The sequence below is a fragment of the Anolis sagrei genome, chromosome 3, assembly GCF_037176765.1.
Source record: "Anolis sagrei isolate rAnoSag1 chromosome 3, rAnoSag1.mat, whole genome shotgun sequence".
Lineage (NCBI taxonomy): Eukaryota > Metazoa > Chordata > Lepidosauria > Squamata > Dactyloidae > Anolis > Anolis sagrei.
The window spans coordinates 4,978,445-4,995,513 of record NC_090023.1 but is presented as its reverse complement, the minus strand read 5'-3'; the positions used below and the strand labels follow the sequence as shown (position 1 = coordinate 4,995,513).

Below are 17,069 nucleotides of genomic sequence, written 5' to 3'. Positions count from 1 at the left end.
CTACTCTAGGATTTTTTTTTCAAGTTTCAAGCGATTCTTTTGTCATAAATAGAGTAATATTATCTGATAGGACCTGCCGCTATGCATGCTGGTAGTTGTAGTTTTTTTCGGCATTTGAGTAGCCCTATGAAGGAAATAGGCGAGAACAAGGGAGTATCTCTCAATTTACAGCCTCAAAACAAAACGCAAAATTGAGCCCTCGCTAAAATGTGTCATACCATATTCACGCGGGTATTTTTATTGAACGTATTTAACGCGTGGTGGTCCAGTTTGGATGCTGGGTTTCGAACAGGGAGGGTTTTTTTTCGTCCTGGCACGAGTTCCGCACATATCAGACAATCCCTCGTCTTCTCAGGCAGAAGTTTCTCCTCACAGAAAGAGAAGCCCCGCCTCCGAAGCCACCTCAGCCAATAGCTACATCGGAGGCGAACTCTATCGCACGCTGATTGGTGGAGAGGGAGCCGGCGTCGGGCGCTGATTGGTGGGCGCCGGCGGAAGCGAGTTGGCCAGTTGGCGAGGGGGCAAGATGGCGGCGGTGGTGGAGCTGGAGGTTGGGGGGCCCCTCGAGCACGACGTGGAGGAGGTAATCACGGCAGGGAGGCGGTGAAGACAACACTGGGGCTGATGGGTGGCAGCCTGGAGGGAAGCAGGCCCCATTCTCCACAGCATTATGACTTCCCTTGCTATTCATACTGATTAGAACAGCAGCTCAAAGCTTGTATTTAGAGGTGGAAGGGGCCTTTCCTGCCTAGGAAGGCCTGTCATGAGCTAGAAGGGTTAATTAATTAATTAATTGTTAATTAAGGGCCAGCCCCCTTGCTTAATTATTTCTAATTATATTCTTACCTCCTAGAAAGGGCTATCTGGGAACAATATATTAATTATATATTTTGTATTACATGTAATATGTAATATTACTAATTATATTACAGTATAATGGTATAGTATGATATAGTGACATATAATACAAATATCGTGCTGTGCTAATAACATAATATATTGTATGTACATATAATATTGATAATCATAGAATCCTAGAATCAAAGAGTTGGAAGAGACCTCATGGGCCATCCAGTCCAACCCCATTCTGCTAAGAAGCAGGAATGTTGCATTCAAATCACCCCTGACAGATGGCCATCCAGCCTCTGCTTAAAAGCCTCCAAAGAAGGAGCCTCCACCACACTCCATGGCAGAGAGTTCCACTGCTGAACGGCTCTGACAGTCAGGAAGTTCTTCCTCATGTTCAGATGGAATCTCTTCTCTTGTAGTTTGAAGCCATTGTTCCATTGCATCCTAGTCTCCAGGGAAGCAGGAAACAAGCTTCCCTGGAGTAATATATTGTATAATGTTACACATAATATTGATAATGTTATAATGTAATACAATATAATACTACTAATAATAATACAACATAATAATAATACTAAAATTTATTTATAACCCACACACCTGGGTTTGAGTGTCTGCTGTGGACTCATCTTGTTGTGTTTCAAATAATAATAATAACAATAATAAGGTTCTTGTGGGTTTTTTCGGGCTATATGGCCATGTTCTAGAGGCATTTTCTCCTGACGTTTCGCCTGCATCTATGGCAAGCATCCTCAGAGGTAGTGAGGTCTGTTGGAATTAGGAAAATGGGTTTATATATCTGTAGAATGACTGGGGTGGGGCAAAGAGCTCTTCTCTGCTGGAGCTAGGTGTGAATGTTTCAACTGACCACCTTCATTAGCATTTTGAAGGCCTGGCTGAGCCTGGGGGAATCTTTTGTTGAGAGGTGTTAAGATGTGCCTGGTTGTTTCCTCTCTGCTGTTTTGATGTTGTAATTTTAGAGTTTTTTAATACTGGTAGCCAGATTTTGTTCATTTTCATGGTTTCTTCTTTTCTGTTGAAATTGTCCACATGCTTGTGGATTTCAATGGCTTCTCTGTGTAGTCTGACATGGTGGTTGTTGGTGTGGTCCAGCATTTCTGTCTTCTCAGATAATATGCTGTGTCCAGTCTGGTTCATCAGGTGCTCTGCTATGGCTGATTTCTCTGGTTGGAGTAGTCTTCAGTGCCTACAGAGGGACCACCAAATGCAGCGTTGCCCAAACACGAATCAAGGAACATGAAAGGCACTGCAGACTTCTCCAACCAGAGAAGTCAGCCATAGCAGAGCACCTGAGGAACCAACCTGGACACAGCATATTATTTGAGAACACAGAAATGCTGGACCACTCTCACAACCACCATGTCAGACTACACAGAGAAGCCATTGAAATCCACAAGCATGTGGACAATTTCAACAGAAAAGAAGAGACCATGAAAATGAACAAAATCTGGCTACCAGTATTAAAAAACTCCAAAATTACAACAGCAAAACAGCAGAGAGGAAGCAGGCAGGCACATCTTAATACCTCTCAACAAAAGATTTTTCCAGGCTCAGCCAGGCCTTCAAATGCTAATGAAGGTGATCAGTTGAAACATTCACACCTAGCTCCAGCAGAGAAGAGCTCTTTGCCCCACCCCAGCCATTCCACAGATATATAAACCCATTGTCCTAATTCCAACAGACCTCACTACCTCTGAGGATGCTTGCCATAGATGCAGGCGAAGCGTCAGGAGAAATGCCTCTAGAACATGGCTCTATAGCCCGAAAAAACCCACAAGAACCTATATATTTTGTATTACATGTAATATGTAATATTACAGTATAATGGTATGGTACAATATAGTGACATATAATACAAATATTGTGCTGTGCTAATAATATAATATATTGTATGTATTATTTATTTTATTTATTTATTTACTTCACTTGTATACCGCTCTTCTCAGCCCTCAGGCGACTCAGAGCGGTTAACAACCAGTATCAACAACACAGTACAAAATCATTAATCATTTAAAACAGTAATATCCATTAATTAACATCAGAACATCAATACAACAATACAGGAAAACAACAATCCATCACGTCTCATCAATAGAATCAGCATCCAATCTCATTGTCCATTAATCCATATTCCAATAATCAATCAATTGTACTGCTTAGTTGAAAGCCTGTTCGAAAAGCCAGGTCTTCACTCTCTTCCTTAATACCAATAAGGAGGGGCCAATCTAATGTCTTTAGGAAGGGCGTTCCACAGCCGAGGGGCCACCACAGAGAAGGCCCTGTCTCTCGTCCCCGCCAGGCATGCTTGTGAAGCCGGCAGGACCAAGAGCAGGGCCTCCCCAGACGATCTTAACGTCCTAACTGGTTCATAGGAGGAGATTCGTTCGGACAGGTAGGTCAGGCCAGAACCGTTTAGGGCTTTAAAGGCTAAAGCCAGCACTTTGAATTGTGCCCAGTAGCAAATTGGCAGCCAGTGGAGCTGGCGCAACAGAGGAGTTGTATGCTCCCTGAGTGCCGCTCCTGTTAGCATCCTGGCTGCCGATCAATTGGACCAATTGAAGCTTCTGAGCAGTCTTTAGAGGCAACCCCTGCTGAATATAATATTGATAATGTTACACATAATATTGATAATGTTATAATGTAATACAATATAATACTACTAATAATAATACAATAATAATAATACAAGCGAATATACAGTGGAAGTGAAGAACAGACTTGAAGGACTAGATTTAGTAAACAGAGTCCCAGAAGAACTATGGACAGAAGTCCGCGACATTGTTCAGGAAGCGGCAACAAAGTATGTCCCAAAGAAAGAAAAAACCAACAAAGCAAAATGGTTGTCTGCTGAGACACTGGAAGTAGCCCAAGAAAGGAGGAAAGCAAAAGGAAACAGGGATAAGGGGAGATATGCCCAGTTAAATGCGCAATTCCAGAGGTTAGCCAGAAGAGATAAGGAACTATTTTTAAATAAGCAATGCATGGAAGTGGAAGAAGACAACAGAATAGGAAGGACAAGAGACCTCTTCCAGAAAATTAGAAACATTGGAGGTAAATTTCAGGCAAAAATTGATATGATAAGAAATAAAGATGGCAGGGACCTAACAGAAGCTGAAGAGATCAAGAGAAGGTGGCGAGACTATACAGGAGGTCTGTATAGGAAGGATAATAATATCGAGGATAGCTTTGACGGTGTGGTGAATGAATTAGAACCAGACATCCTGAGGAGTGAGGTTGAATGGGCCTTAAGAAGCATTGCTAACAACAAGGCAGCAGGAGACGATGGCTGTTAGGAATTGTTGGAGTTGAAGTCCAAAACACCTGGAGGGGCAAAGTTTGCCCGTTCCTCCTTTATAACCTTGGAGAGTCACACCTTGGACTTGGCTTGGTCGCTACCTGACACCAGCATCTGATATCGGTGCACATTGGACTTGGCGGAAGCTGCTCTGGGTTGAATCAACCTAAGCCTTTCACCCTATATTTCTGCTGTTGGTCACAACTCTCAAAGAAAGGCGTGCTTCCTTCTCATCTTGATTTCCATCTCAAGTTTCCATGTGGCTCCTGTCTAAGGGAGATTACAAGCCTGCTAGGTGGATCGCTGGGCATTACAGTGCTCCCAGGGGGAGAAACTCATGGCTATCTAGATGTTCTTGAAGTGCAATATCTATCATGTTTCCTAAGTTTTGCAAAATGGGTTGCAAGAGTAGAGGTCTCATGAGCAGCATGGTACACACCTTCCATTTAACTTAAAGCCACCCCATCAATTTCATCGGGTTTTCTTATTCAAGGAGAAGTGGTTTGCTATTGCTGTTCTCTAAAATATAGCAATACGTATTATCTCCCAGTCATACATAGGTCAGTAAGGCACATACTGTATATACTTGAGTATAAGCCTAGTTTTTCATCCCTTTTTGTAGGCTGAAAAAGTCCGCCTCGACTTATACTCAAGTCAAGGTTATTTATTATTTTACTCTGTTGTTGTTGTTATTATTATTACTATTATTATACATTTATTATTTTACTCTATTATGATTACAACATTTATCATTTTATTCTATTATTATTATTACATTTATTATTCTACCCTATTATTACTGTTATTATTCTGTTTCTGTAATAATAACAGTCCTCCTTGGCTTATACACAAGTCAAGGTTATTTATTATTTTACTCTATTGTTGTTATTATTATTACTATTATCATACATTTATTATTTTACTCTATTATTATTACTACATTTATCATTTTACTCTATTATTATTACATTTATTATTTTACTCTATTATTACTGTTATTATTATGTTTCCATTATTTTCCTCTGTTATTATTATTTATAATATTTATGATTTTCCTCTCTTTATTATTATTGGAAGGATACTTAAGCACATTTACAATGAAGAAGGTTACAATAATGGTTTAATCAGAGTTGGGGAGTCTTATCTTACAATTCGGTTTATGTAAATATTCAAAAACATTTAACCTCCTGATGCCTCAATTAAAGTATATTTATGGTATCTATTTTTATTTTGAAATTTACCGGTAGCTGCTCCATTTCCCACCCTCGGCTTATACTTGAGTCAATCAGTTTTCCCAGTTTTTTGTGGTAAAATTGGGTGCCTCGGCTTATATTCCGGTTGGCTTATACTCGAGTATATACGGTAGTTTGTTTGCACGGAAAAACTTCCAGGTTCAAGCCCCAGTGAGGGGAGAGAGAGATGAGGGTCTGTTTGCAAAACCTCAGTCAGGTTGTTGATCTATGCAATACCTTTTAATAGTTTGGTGCATGGAACAAAATTTGGTCCTTTGAGCTTCAGAAAGCAATAGTGACAGTGTATTGTCGAAGGCTTTCATGGCTGGAATCACTAGGTTCTTGTGGGGTTTTTTGGGGCTATAGGGCCATGTTCTAGAGCCATTTCTCCTGACGTTTCGCCTGCATCTATGGCAAGCATCCTCAGAGGTAGTGAGGATGCTACCTCTGAGGATGCTTGCCATAGATGCAGGCGAAACGTCAGGAGAAATGCCTCTAGAACATGGCCCTATAGCCCCAAAAAACCCACAAGAACAATAGTGACAGTTTTGGATTTCAGATTTTAGAATTCTGGATAAGGAATGCTCTGTTTGTGCTGCTGTTTTCTACCAAGTCCAGATAGTTAAAGCATGTACTTTCGTGTTGGCTGTTGACATATGACAACTGCATGGATGTCATAGAATTTTCTTAGGCAAGGGTCATAGAATCAAAGAGTTGGAAGAGACCTCATGGGCCATCCAGTCCAACCGCATTCTGCCAAAAAGCAGGAATATTGCATTCAAATCACCCCTGACAGATGGCCATCCAGCCACTGTTTTAAAGCTTCTAAAGAAGGAGCCTCCACCACACTCCGGGGCAGAGAGTTCCACTGCTGAACGGCTCTCACAGTCAGGAAGTTCTTCCTAATGTTCAGATGGAATCTCCTCTCTTGTAGTTTGAAGCCATTGCTCCATTGCGTCCTAGTCTCCAGGGCACCAGAAAACAAGCTTGCTCCCTCCCCCCTGTGGCTTCCTCTCGCATATTTATACATGGCTATCAAATCTCCTCTCAGCCTTCTCTTCTTCAGGCTAAACATGCCCAGCGCCTTAAGCTGCTCCTCATAGGGCTTGTTCTCCAGACCCTTGATCACTCAGAAGAGACTTGCCATTTCCTTCTTCTGAAATTGAGCCTCCTGCAGCCAGTATTCCTTGGTCTTCTCTCTAAGTAGCCTCCAAAATCAGGCGGAATCTGGTGGCTTCAAATACTTAGCATCCAGTGAATTGATGCATAGATTAGCATAAATGGTCAGCTTTGTGTCCTCTGAGGAAGGAAATGGATCTGATCTCAACTGGGTTAGTCTTTTTAGTAGTTTTTCTCTTCTGTCATCCCCATAACATTGGAACTAGTAGAGGAAACTAAATTTTCATCTAGATCTAGGGAAGTAATGCTACCCCTCTATTCTGCCTTGGTTAGACCACACCTGGAATATTGTTTCCAGTTCTGGACACCACAATTTAAGAGAGATATTGACAAGCTGGAATGTGTCCAGAGGAGGGTGACTAAAATGATCAAGGATCTGGAGAACAAGCCCTATGAAGAGTGGCTTAAAGAGCTGGGCATGTTTAGCCTGAAGAAGTGAAGGCTGAGAGGAGATATGATAGCCATGTAGAAATATGTGAGAGGAAGCCACAGGGAGGAGGAGGGAGCAAGCTTGTTTTCAGCTTCCTTGGAGACTAGGACGCAATGGAGCAGTGGCTTCAAACTACAAGAGAGGAGATTCCATCTGAACATGAGGAAGAACTTCCTGACTGTGAGAGCCGTTCAGCAGTGGAACTCTCTGCCCTGGAGTGTGGTGGAGGCTCCTTCTTTGGAAGCTTTTAAACAGAGGCTGAATTGCCATCTGTCAGGGGTGCTTTGAATGCAATATTCCTGCTTCTTGGCAGGGGGTTGGACTGGATGGCCCAGGAGGTCTCTTCCAACACTAGGATTCTAGGATTCTAACTACTGCACCTTGTATTCCTTGGTATTTTCAGTTGCTATGTAAGGCTCACTAGTGAGATTTTAATTGCATCTCTTTCTGTATCAATTGAGCATAGCTTATCTGGAATTCCAGAATCCAAAATACTCCCAAAATTGTCCCCATGGGTGGCTGAGAAAGCGACACCTCAGCTTTCTGACAGTTCAGTATACACAAACTTTGTTTCCTGCATTATATTATTTAAATTGTATGGGAGTGTGGTGGAGGCTCCTTTTTTGGAGGCTTTTAAGCAGGGGTGATTTGAATGCAATATATCTGCTTCTTGGCAGGGGGTTGGACTCAATGGCCCATGAGGTCTCTTCCAACTCTTTGATTCTATGATTCTATGAATTGTATGTATTACAATTACCTCCAGGCTCCTTCTTTGGAAGCTTTTAAACAGAAGCTTTTAAACAGGCTGGATGGCCATCTGTCAGGGGTGCTTTGAATGCAAAATTCCTGCTTCTTGGCAGAATGGGGTTGGACTGGATGATGGCCCAGGAGGTCTCTTCCAACTCTATGATTCTATGTGTATAAGGTGTGTATGAAGTATACATGAATTTAATGTTTCGGCTCCCAAAGATACCTAATTGTTTATATGCAAATACAGTTATTCCCAAACACTTCGGGTCCCAAGCATTTCAGATAATGCCTGAATCTTTTAAAAGCTGTAATAACTACATATGAGTCGGGTAGTTCCCCCCTTGGCATCTAGAGTATTCAACTGGGCCTGAAGCTTGTGCAAATCTTCCATGCCAAATTTTGCATCATGCTAGTCTTAGAAACAGATGGTTTCTCAATAAGTCAGTATGCAGTTTCTCAGCCAAGGTTTAGATTTTCCAGTAATTTGTGGGTAAAGGGTAGGATGGCAGCAGCCAAGGAGTTGTGGAAAGTGTGGCCAGATGCAAAAGAAATGGGTGGATGGATACAGGGTGGGGCTTTACCTCCTCTTAGTTCCCAGGCAGGTTTTCGGATAGATAAATGCTTCCTGTGCTTTTCTCACAACCTCTGGGAAACATGTTTGCAGTGTTAAAACATACCACTAAATAGCAGCACACCCATAGTGAACAACTTGTGGGCAAGACATCTGGACTTGAATGCTAATGCTGAATACTCTTAACTCTATAGGCAAGATGGGCAACCTATATAGGTGTGAAGTCATTGGTGGTCCTGCTCGCATAGGTCACTACCGGTCATTCCCAGGACATCTGAGGCGATCGCTGGAGCATAACAACATTTTGGCATTGGACTCGTAAACAGTCCTGAGTCAGAGTAGAGAAGTTGGACACCTCTCTCATGTTACCATAGACAGCTGGTCTGGACCAAGCTGTCCATTACCCATCCTATCGAGTTGCAGCTGTTTGACTTCTAGGCTGCATTAATAAGGATCTAGCATCTAGATTGAGGAAAGTCTTGGCCACGCTCTATTCTGTGTTGGTCAGGGCTCACCTGGAATAACAGCCTTGGGTCCAGTTCTGGGCAAAGCAAGTCAAGAAGACGACACCAAATTGGGAGGGAGAGCCAATACTCCAGAGGACAGGAGCAGGATTCAAAACGATCTTGACAGATTAGAGAGATGATGAGCCAAAACTAACAAAATGAAGTTCAACAAGGACAAATGCAAGATACTCCACTTGGGCAGGAAAAACGAAATGCAAAGATACAGAATGGGGGACGATGCCTGGCTGGAGAGCAGGACGTGTTGTTCTCGTGGACAACAAGTTAAACATGAGTCAACAATATGATGTGGCGGCAAAAAAGCCAATGGGATTTTGGCCTGCATCAATAGGAGCTTAGTGTCTAGATCTAGGGAAGTAATGCTACCCCTCTATTCTGTTTTGGTTAGACCACACCTGGAATATTGTGTCCAATTCTGGGCAGCACAATTGAAGAGAGATATTGACAAGCTAGAATGTGTCCAGAGGAGGGTGACTCAAATGATCAAGGGTCTGGAGAACAAGCCCTATGAGGAGCGGCTTAAGGAGCTGGAAATGTTTAGCCTGAAGAAGAGAAGGCTGAGAGGAGACATGATAGCCATGTATAAATACGTGACAGGAAGTCATAGGGAGTTTTCTGCTGCCCTGGAGACTAGGACTCAAAGGAGCAATGGCTTCAAACTACAAGAAAGGAGATTCCATCTGAACATGAGGAAGAACTTCCTGACTGTGAGAGCCGTTCAGCAGTGGAACTCTCTGCCCCGGAGTGTGGTGGAGGCTCATTCTTTGGAGGCTTTTAAACAGAGACTAGATGGCCATCTGTCAGGGGTGCTTTGAATGCAACATTCCTGCTTCTTGGCAGAATGGGGTTGGACTGGATGGCCCATGAGGTCTCTTCCAACTCTGTTTCTATGAGGGAGCTCAACCTGCTCTCTTTGGATTTGAACCGCTGACCTGTTGGTCATCAGTTCTGCTGACACAAAGGTTTAACCCATTGTGCCATAGGCTCCTATGGATTCAACTTGCAGGAAAAGATTCCACCTAAACATTGGGAAGGACCTCTTGGTGCTGAGAACTGTTGCCTGAGAGTCTGGTGGAGTCTCCTTCCTTGTTTGGAAGTTTTTAAACAGAAGCCAGACTGGTTTGGAGTGTTCTCATTGTATATTCTTGCAAGGCAGAAGGGAGTTGGACTGGATGACCCTTGGGGTCCCTTCCAAGTCTATGATCCTGTAGTTAACCTTGATTCCTGCTTGTTTCCATGTAGCCCTTGCTCTTTGCTTGTCCTTTTATCCCCTGAAAGGTGAGCCTTTCACAAGCTACACCTGTTGCCACGTCTTCCAAGGGTGGGGCTCCCTTATGCCTTGCGCAATCTCCTTTGGGGCATGACAGTCCCCCGGATCCACCAGTTGCATCCTGCATTTGCAAAGCCCGGGGGCACGTTATGGGTCTCCTGGCCCTGGGAGCGTGACTCATCCCTGCTGTGGGATCGTGCCGTTGCGCTCGCACAACATGGATTATGCTAAGGTCCTCTACTCCCGGGTTTCGTGCCGGAATCTCAAAATAGGCTCAGTCGCCCATCTGCCGGTGTGGGATTGTGCTGCTGCTTCTGTTTTTGAGTTTGGCACCATAACACTACCTTGAGAAATCATTCCCCGTGACAAAAAGCATTTTTAGGGCCTTTGAAGAGTGTGATTTCCTTTCCTCTACTGATTTGTGTTAAAGATGTATGAGGACCTTTAAAGCTTACATTGGAAAAGTGAAACACATTAGGGTACTTCCTACATCAGTGTTTCTCAACCTGGGGGTCGGAAGGGGGCATCAGAGGGGTCACCAAAGACCATCAGAAAACACAGTATTTTCTGTGGGTCATGGGGGTTCTGTGTGCCACGTTTGGCCCAATTCTATCGTTGGTGGAGTTCAGAATACTCTGATTGTAGGTGAACTATAAATCCCAGTAACTACAACTCCCAAAGGTCAAGGTCTATTTTCCCCAAACTTCACCAGTGTTCAAATTTGGGCATTTTGAATATTTGTGCCAAGTTTGGTCTAGGTCCAACATTGTTTGAATCCACCATGATCTCTGGATGTGGGTAAACTACAATTCCCAATACTCAAGGTCAGTGCCCACCAAACCCTTCCAGTATTATCTGTTGGTCATGGGAGTTCTGTGTGACAAGTTTGGTTGAATTCAATCATTGGTGGAGTTCAGGATGCTCTTTGATTGTAGGTGAACTATAAATCCCAGCAACTACAACTCCCAAATGACAAAATCATTTCTTTTGAGTGATGGTCACTTCTTGGGTTAGTAGGTGTCTTCTGCCCAAATTTGACGGCAATTTGTCCAGTGGTTTTTGATAAGACTTTTGGACAAGGAAGAAGCAAGGCTCTGACATCTGCTTTGTGACTCTGCAAAACCACAGAACAGGGCTCTTGTTTGGAGTTTCTCGCTCAGCCCTTTGCTCTGGGCTCCGGTTACCTTTGAGGAATGTGCAGGAGGCCCCGTCAGGTGACACAGCTGTGGGCAAACTCCTTTTGAACTCCCTTGTTCCCTTTTTTTCAGCAGGTATTGGCTAAATTGCACTAAACTGAAAGATGGCTGCTCTGTGACCCCAGGGAAGGGAATCCTTGGACTTCTTCTGACCCAATTCTGACAGTGCTGTTTGCCTTCCGGTCAACTCTGCAAAGGAAAGTCTTATACTTGCAGATCCAGGTCTTGCAAAGTCAGGGAGCCCCGGCTTTTCCTTCATTGCAGGGTGGCCTCCCTCTTTTCCTACCTCTTTTTATCTCATGTTGTTGTTTATTTGTTTAGTCGCTTCCGACTTCGTGACCTCCTGGACCAGCCCACTCCAGAGCTCACTGTCGGCCATCACCCCATTTCTTAAGGTTGGCTCTGCATCTCGTGGTACTAGAGCGCAGTCTGTTCAGCGCCTTCCAAGTCACCCAGCTTTCTGTGTGCCCAGGAGGGATTTGGTATCAGCCATTGATTGGGGTTCCGGGTTTTAGCCTGCCACTTCTGGACTCTCGCTTGCTGAGGTGTTTCAGCGAGTGGCTCGGGGTGCTGAACCAGAGCGTCATACAGGGAGCGTCATACAGGGAGCATACCACCCCCCTGCTATGTCAGCTCCACTGGCTGCCGATCCAGTTCCGAGCACAATTCAAAGTGCTGGTTTTGACCTACAAAACCATTTACAGCTCTGGCCCAGCGTACCTGTCCAACGTATCTCCTTCTATGTCCCACCTCGGAGTTTAAGATCTGCTGAGGGGGCCCTGCTCTTGGCCCCACCTTTATCACAAGTGAGACTGGTGGGGACGAGGGACAGGTCCTTCTCGGTGGTGGCCCCTCGCCTGTGGAATGCGCTCCCCGGGGAAATTAGGATATCAACATCCCTCCTCTCCTTCAGAAGGAAATTAAAAACCTGGATTTGGGACCAGGCCTTTGGGTACACTGGCAGATGGACTAAGACAACCAATAATGACCAGAGTAGGAAGGCACAATGACGATGCTAAATGGTTTACGGACTTGGATTTGGTGAACATTGACCACAAGATGTTTTTATTGATGCTAGTATATTGTTTGATTGTTTTAATTAGTTATAACTGTGATATTACATGATAAATGTGTGTATTGTATATTGTATTGTACTCTGTAATTGTTAGGCATCGAATTGTGCCTTTTTGTAAGCCGCCCTGAGTCCCCCTTCGGGGGTTGAGAAGGGCGGAGTAGAAGCACCCCAAATAAATAAATAAATAAATAAACTGTATTGATTTGAACATTTTGGGAGGCACACCTTACTCTGCCATGAATTTAAAAGGGCTACACTCCATGTGGTGTGGTGGTTTGAGCCTTGGATAAAGGGTCCATCTGCACTGTAGAAATAATGCAGTTTGAGACCACTCTGACGGTCATGGAGCAATGCAATGAAATTATGGGCTTTATAGTTTTGGTGCGGCACCTGTACTCGTTGGTAGAGAAGGCTCAAGAGTTTCTGAAACCACCAGGATCCTATAGCATTGAGCCAGGACAGTCCAAATAAGGTGAAACTGCATTGATTCTGCACGTAGATGCACCCAAAGATGGTGGAGATAAGTTTTCAAGCCCCCATTGCCTGACTATGACACCCACAAGGTGACCTTGGGAGAGTCACTCTGTCTCAGCCTCAGAGCAGAAGGACAAATGTCTTCTGAACAAGTCACGCCAAGGAAACCCAGCCATAAGGTTTCCAAAAGTCAGAAACGCCTTGAAGGCACACAAACCACCACAACACACGCATTGACCCAACATTCACAGTGAAAGTTTCTCTGGGGAAAAGGGCTGGAGAACCTTTCTTCTGGAAGGAAGTGATGTAACAAATAAGCTTGGAACACATGGAGCTGTGAGGGTTCTGCAGGTTCCTCTCCACCGGGCACACAATTGGCCTGGGCTTTCCATTGGGCTTTCCATTGGGCTTTCCGCTTGACCACACACCTTTGTCTTGAAATCCCAGGTGGCCGGCACTATGGTGGGTTTGGCTGTGTGTAACCTAATACCATTTTACTTACTAACTTTGGCAATCCTTTGTAGCTCAAGTATGATTGTCTTCCAGATGTCTTGGCAGTGGGTCCATAGGTGGCTGTGGAGCTCTAGTCTTGATCCGCATGTTCTCCTGCAGTGAGGACATTGGTTTCCAGATGGAAGGCGGTCCCAGTCAGGGTTGGCTTGACACTCCTTCCTCTTGACCCGTTTCTCCCTTTTGCCCTCCATCCGTGCCTCTTTGAATTCTGCAGCACTGCTGGTCACAGCTGACCTCCAGTTAGAGTGCTCAAGGGCCAGGGCTTCCCAGTTCTTGGTATCTATGCCACAGTTTTTAAGTTGGCTTTAAGCCCATCTTTAAATCTCTTTTCCTATCCACCAAAATTCCATTTTCTGTTCTTGAGTTCTGAGTAGTGTAACTGCTTTGGGAGATGGTGATTGGACATTCGGACAACGTGACCAGTCCAACAGAATTGATGGTGGAGGACCATCACTTCAATGCTGGTGGTCTTTGCTTCTTACAGCACACTGATATTTGTCCACCTGTCTTCCCAAGAGATTTACAGGATTTTTCGGAGGCAGCACTGATGGAATCGTTCCAGGAGTTGCATGTGACGTCTGTAGACAGTCCACATTTTGCAGGCGTATAGCAGGGTTGGGAGGACAATGGCTTTATAAACAAGCACCTTGGTAACCCTATGGATGTCCCGGTCCTCAAACACTCTCTGCTTCATTCGGAAAAATGCTGCACTCACAGAGCTCAGGCAGTGTTGTGTTTCGGTGTCAATGTTGACTTTTGTGGAGAGGTGACTGCCAAGGTAGCGGAAATGCTCCACATTTTGTAATGTTACACCATTAAGCTGTATTTCTGATACCGTTATCCCGATATTTACACTAGAACGGCATTTAAAGACAATGGCCTGTGTCCTCCTGTGACGTATGTTAGCAAAAGGTGGTGGTAGGGTTTTACATCAGCATAAGTATTGATTATGACAATGACAATAATACATTCCTGGTCATTCCATAGATATATAAACCCATTTTCCTAGTTCCAACAGACCTCACTACCTCTGAGGATGCTTGCCATGATGCAGGCGAAACGTCAGGAGAGAATGCCTCTAGAACATGGCCATATAGCCCAAAAAAACCTACAACAACCAACAATAATACATTTTATTTGTTGCCTGCCTCTCCACATGTTTCAATGTAAGACTGTTTGAGGTCATGTAGACTGATGATGTCTTGGATCTGTTCTTGTCTCCCTCAGGTTGACCTGTCGCACTTGGCCCCAGAGGAGCGATGGAGGTGAGTAGAGGCCAGCTTTGCCCTGAAGCTTATGGGTGGCTTGGCCACTTGCCCCTTTTTCTGCCCAGCTGAGGATCTGTGAAATCGTAAGATGTGGTTGCTGGTGGAGGAAGTCTCTGTCTAGTCCATTGGTTCTCAACCTGTGTGTCACTGTTAGGGATTCCTCATCTTCAGAGGAGGAAGTGGAGCAGGAAAGTGCTCAGGAATTGGAGGGAGAAGAAGAATCAGATGATGAGGCTTTGCAAGTGCCTACATTTTTAAAGAGACAGAGCACAGATGCCATTCAGCTTGAATAGCTGCTAAAAACGCTGAGCTAATTAGGAGACACCCTAACCCCTCAGAAGCAGGAGCAGTCAGCTTCCGCTGCTAGCAACGACTCTGTTGCTGATTGAACCTGCTTTGTGTCTGCTGTTAAGGACCTCGTGATCTTTGCCTATTGTCTGTTGTTTCTTTTGGGACTTTTGTAAGAGACTTTCACTGTGTCTGCATTAAGACTTCCTTGTTTTTTCAATTGCATTTGCTTATAATTGTGTTTGCTGAAGTAAAGCATTTTTCTTTTACTTTCAGCCTTGTATTAATGCTGTTTTTGAAGGTGTTTTGGCCTAAAACTCCCAGAAATCCCAGCTAGTTTACCAGCTGTTAGGATTTCTGCGAGTTGAAGGCCAAAATATCTGGGGACCCACAGGTTGAGAACCACTGGACTAGAGCCACTCCCAAGGCCCTGCTTGCAGCATTTCCCCTTCATAGCCGCAAAACTTTGACGCTGCTGTGATGCAGGTCTGCTGCCTTGCTTTTCTCCTCTTCTTTCCTAGATCTATGCCACTCAAGGCGTTTTGGCATCCTGCCTGCATCACTTCCCCCTCCTTCTTCCCAAGTCTCCCTGTTTGTTTAAGAAGGGAGCACCATGAGGCTTCTCTGTTTTAAATCAGGAATGGGCAAACTTCAGCCCTCCAGGTGTTTTGGACTTCAACTCCCACAATTCCTAACAGCCTACCGGCTGTTAGGAATTGTGGGAGTTGTAGTCCAAAACACCTGGAGGGCCAAAATTTGACCATTCGTGCCTTACATAAAGAAACACGAGTCAGCCTTGGGGACTCTTCTGCTAAAGCAGTGGTTCTCAGTCTCTGGGTTCCCATGTGTTTTGGCCTTCAACTCCCAGAAATCCCAGCCAGTTTACAACAACAACAAAACTTTATGTACTGCTCTATCTCCCCGAGGGAACTCAGAGCGGTTTCCAAGTATTTATTTATTTATTTATTTACATTATTTCTATCCCGCCCATTTCAGCCCAAAGGAGACTCAGGTCGGTATATACAGTAGGCACAATTCAATGCCAAAACAAAATACATACATTAATAAAGCAAAAACATCAAGTGCAATTAAACATACACGACATTGCATAATAAACAATTTAAAAAGAAACTGTTCAAATCTTCATCTGTTACATTGTCTTGGCCGTTCCTGGGTCAATTTCCAACTCTAATTTGTTTACTCCGGGGTTCCGAATGCTTGCTCGAAGAGCCAAGTTTTTACTCTTTTTTGGAAAGTCAGGAGGGAGGGGGCTGATCTAATATCCCTAGGAAGGGAGTTCCACAGCTGAGGGGCCACCACAGAGAAGGCCCTGTCTCTTGTCCCTGCCAGACATGCCTGCGAAGCAGGCGGGATCGAGAGCAGGGCCTCCCCAGACGATATTAATTTCCTGGGGGGTTCGTAGGAAGAGATGCGTTCAGATAGATAGACTGGGCCAGAACCGTTTAGGGCTTTATAGGCTAAAGCTAGCACTTTGAATTGAGCCCGGTAGCAGACTGGCAGCCAGTGGGGCTGATTCAACAGAGGAGTTGTATGCTCCCTGAGCCCCGCTCCTGTTAGCAACCTGGCTGCCGCACGCTGGACCATTTGACGCTTCTAGGCCGTCTTCAAAGGCAACCCCACGTAGAGTGCGTTGCAGTAATCTATACGGGATGTAACCAGAGTGTGGACTACCGTGGCCAAGTCAGACTTCCCAAGGTACGGGCGCAGCTGGCACACAAGTTTTAGTTGTGCAAATGCTTCCTTGGTCACCGCCGAAACCTGGGGCTCCAGGCTCAGCGATGAATACAGGATCACAACCAAGCTGCGAACCTGCATCTTCGGGGGAGTGGAACCCCGTCTAACACAGGCTGTAACCCTATGCCCTGTTCGGCCTTGCGACTGACCAGGAGGACCTCTGTCTTGTCTGGATTCAATCTCAATTTGTTCAGCCTCATCCAGTCGGACACAACGGCCAAGTAACATCATCAATACATACAGAATAAACAACATAAACATAAAATTAACAAAACAATATAAACATAAAAAATCACAATAGCACATATATATTTAAAATAATCCTGCCTGTTTAAGGCAATTTAAAAAGGCCGAGGCGAGTGCAATTTCTAGAATTAGG

The 17,069-nt window shown here is 44.4% G+C and overlaps 1 protein-coding gene across 1 annotated transcript in view; it reads left to right on the top strand.

Moving 5' to 3' along the window:
- The first annotated feature begins 484 nt into the window (after positions 1-484).
- Positions 485-17,069, top strand: part of RNF121 (ring finger protein 121) — a 40,502-nt gene continuing 23,917 nt past the window's right edge. The window contains exons 1-2 of the mRNA XM_060771296.2: positions 485-583; positions 14,607-14,644. Of these exons, the coding sequence (XP_060627279.2) occupies positions 527-583; positions 14,607-14,644 (95 nt within the window). The 5' untranslated portion in view covers positions 485-526. The remainder of the gene's footprint in view (positions 584-14,606; positions 14,645-17,069) is intronic.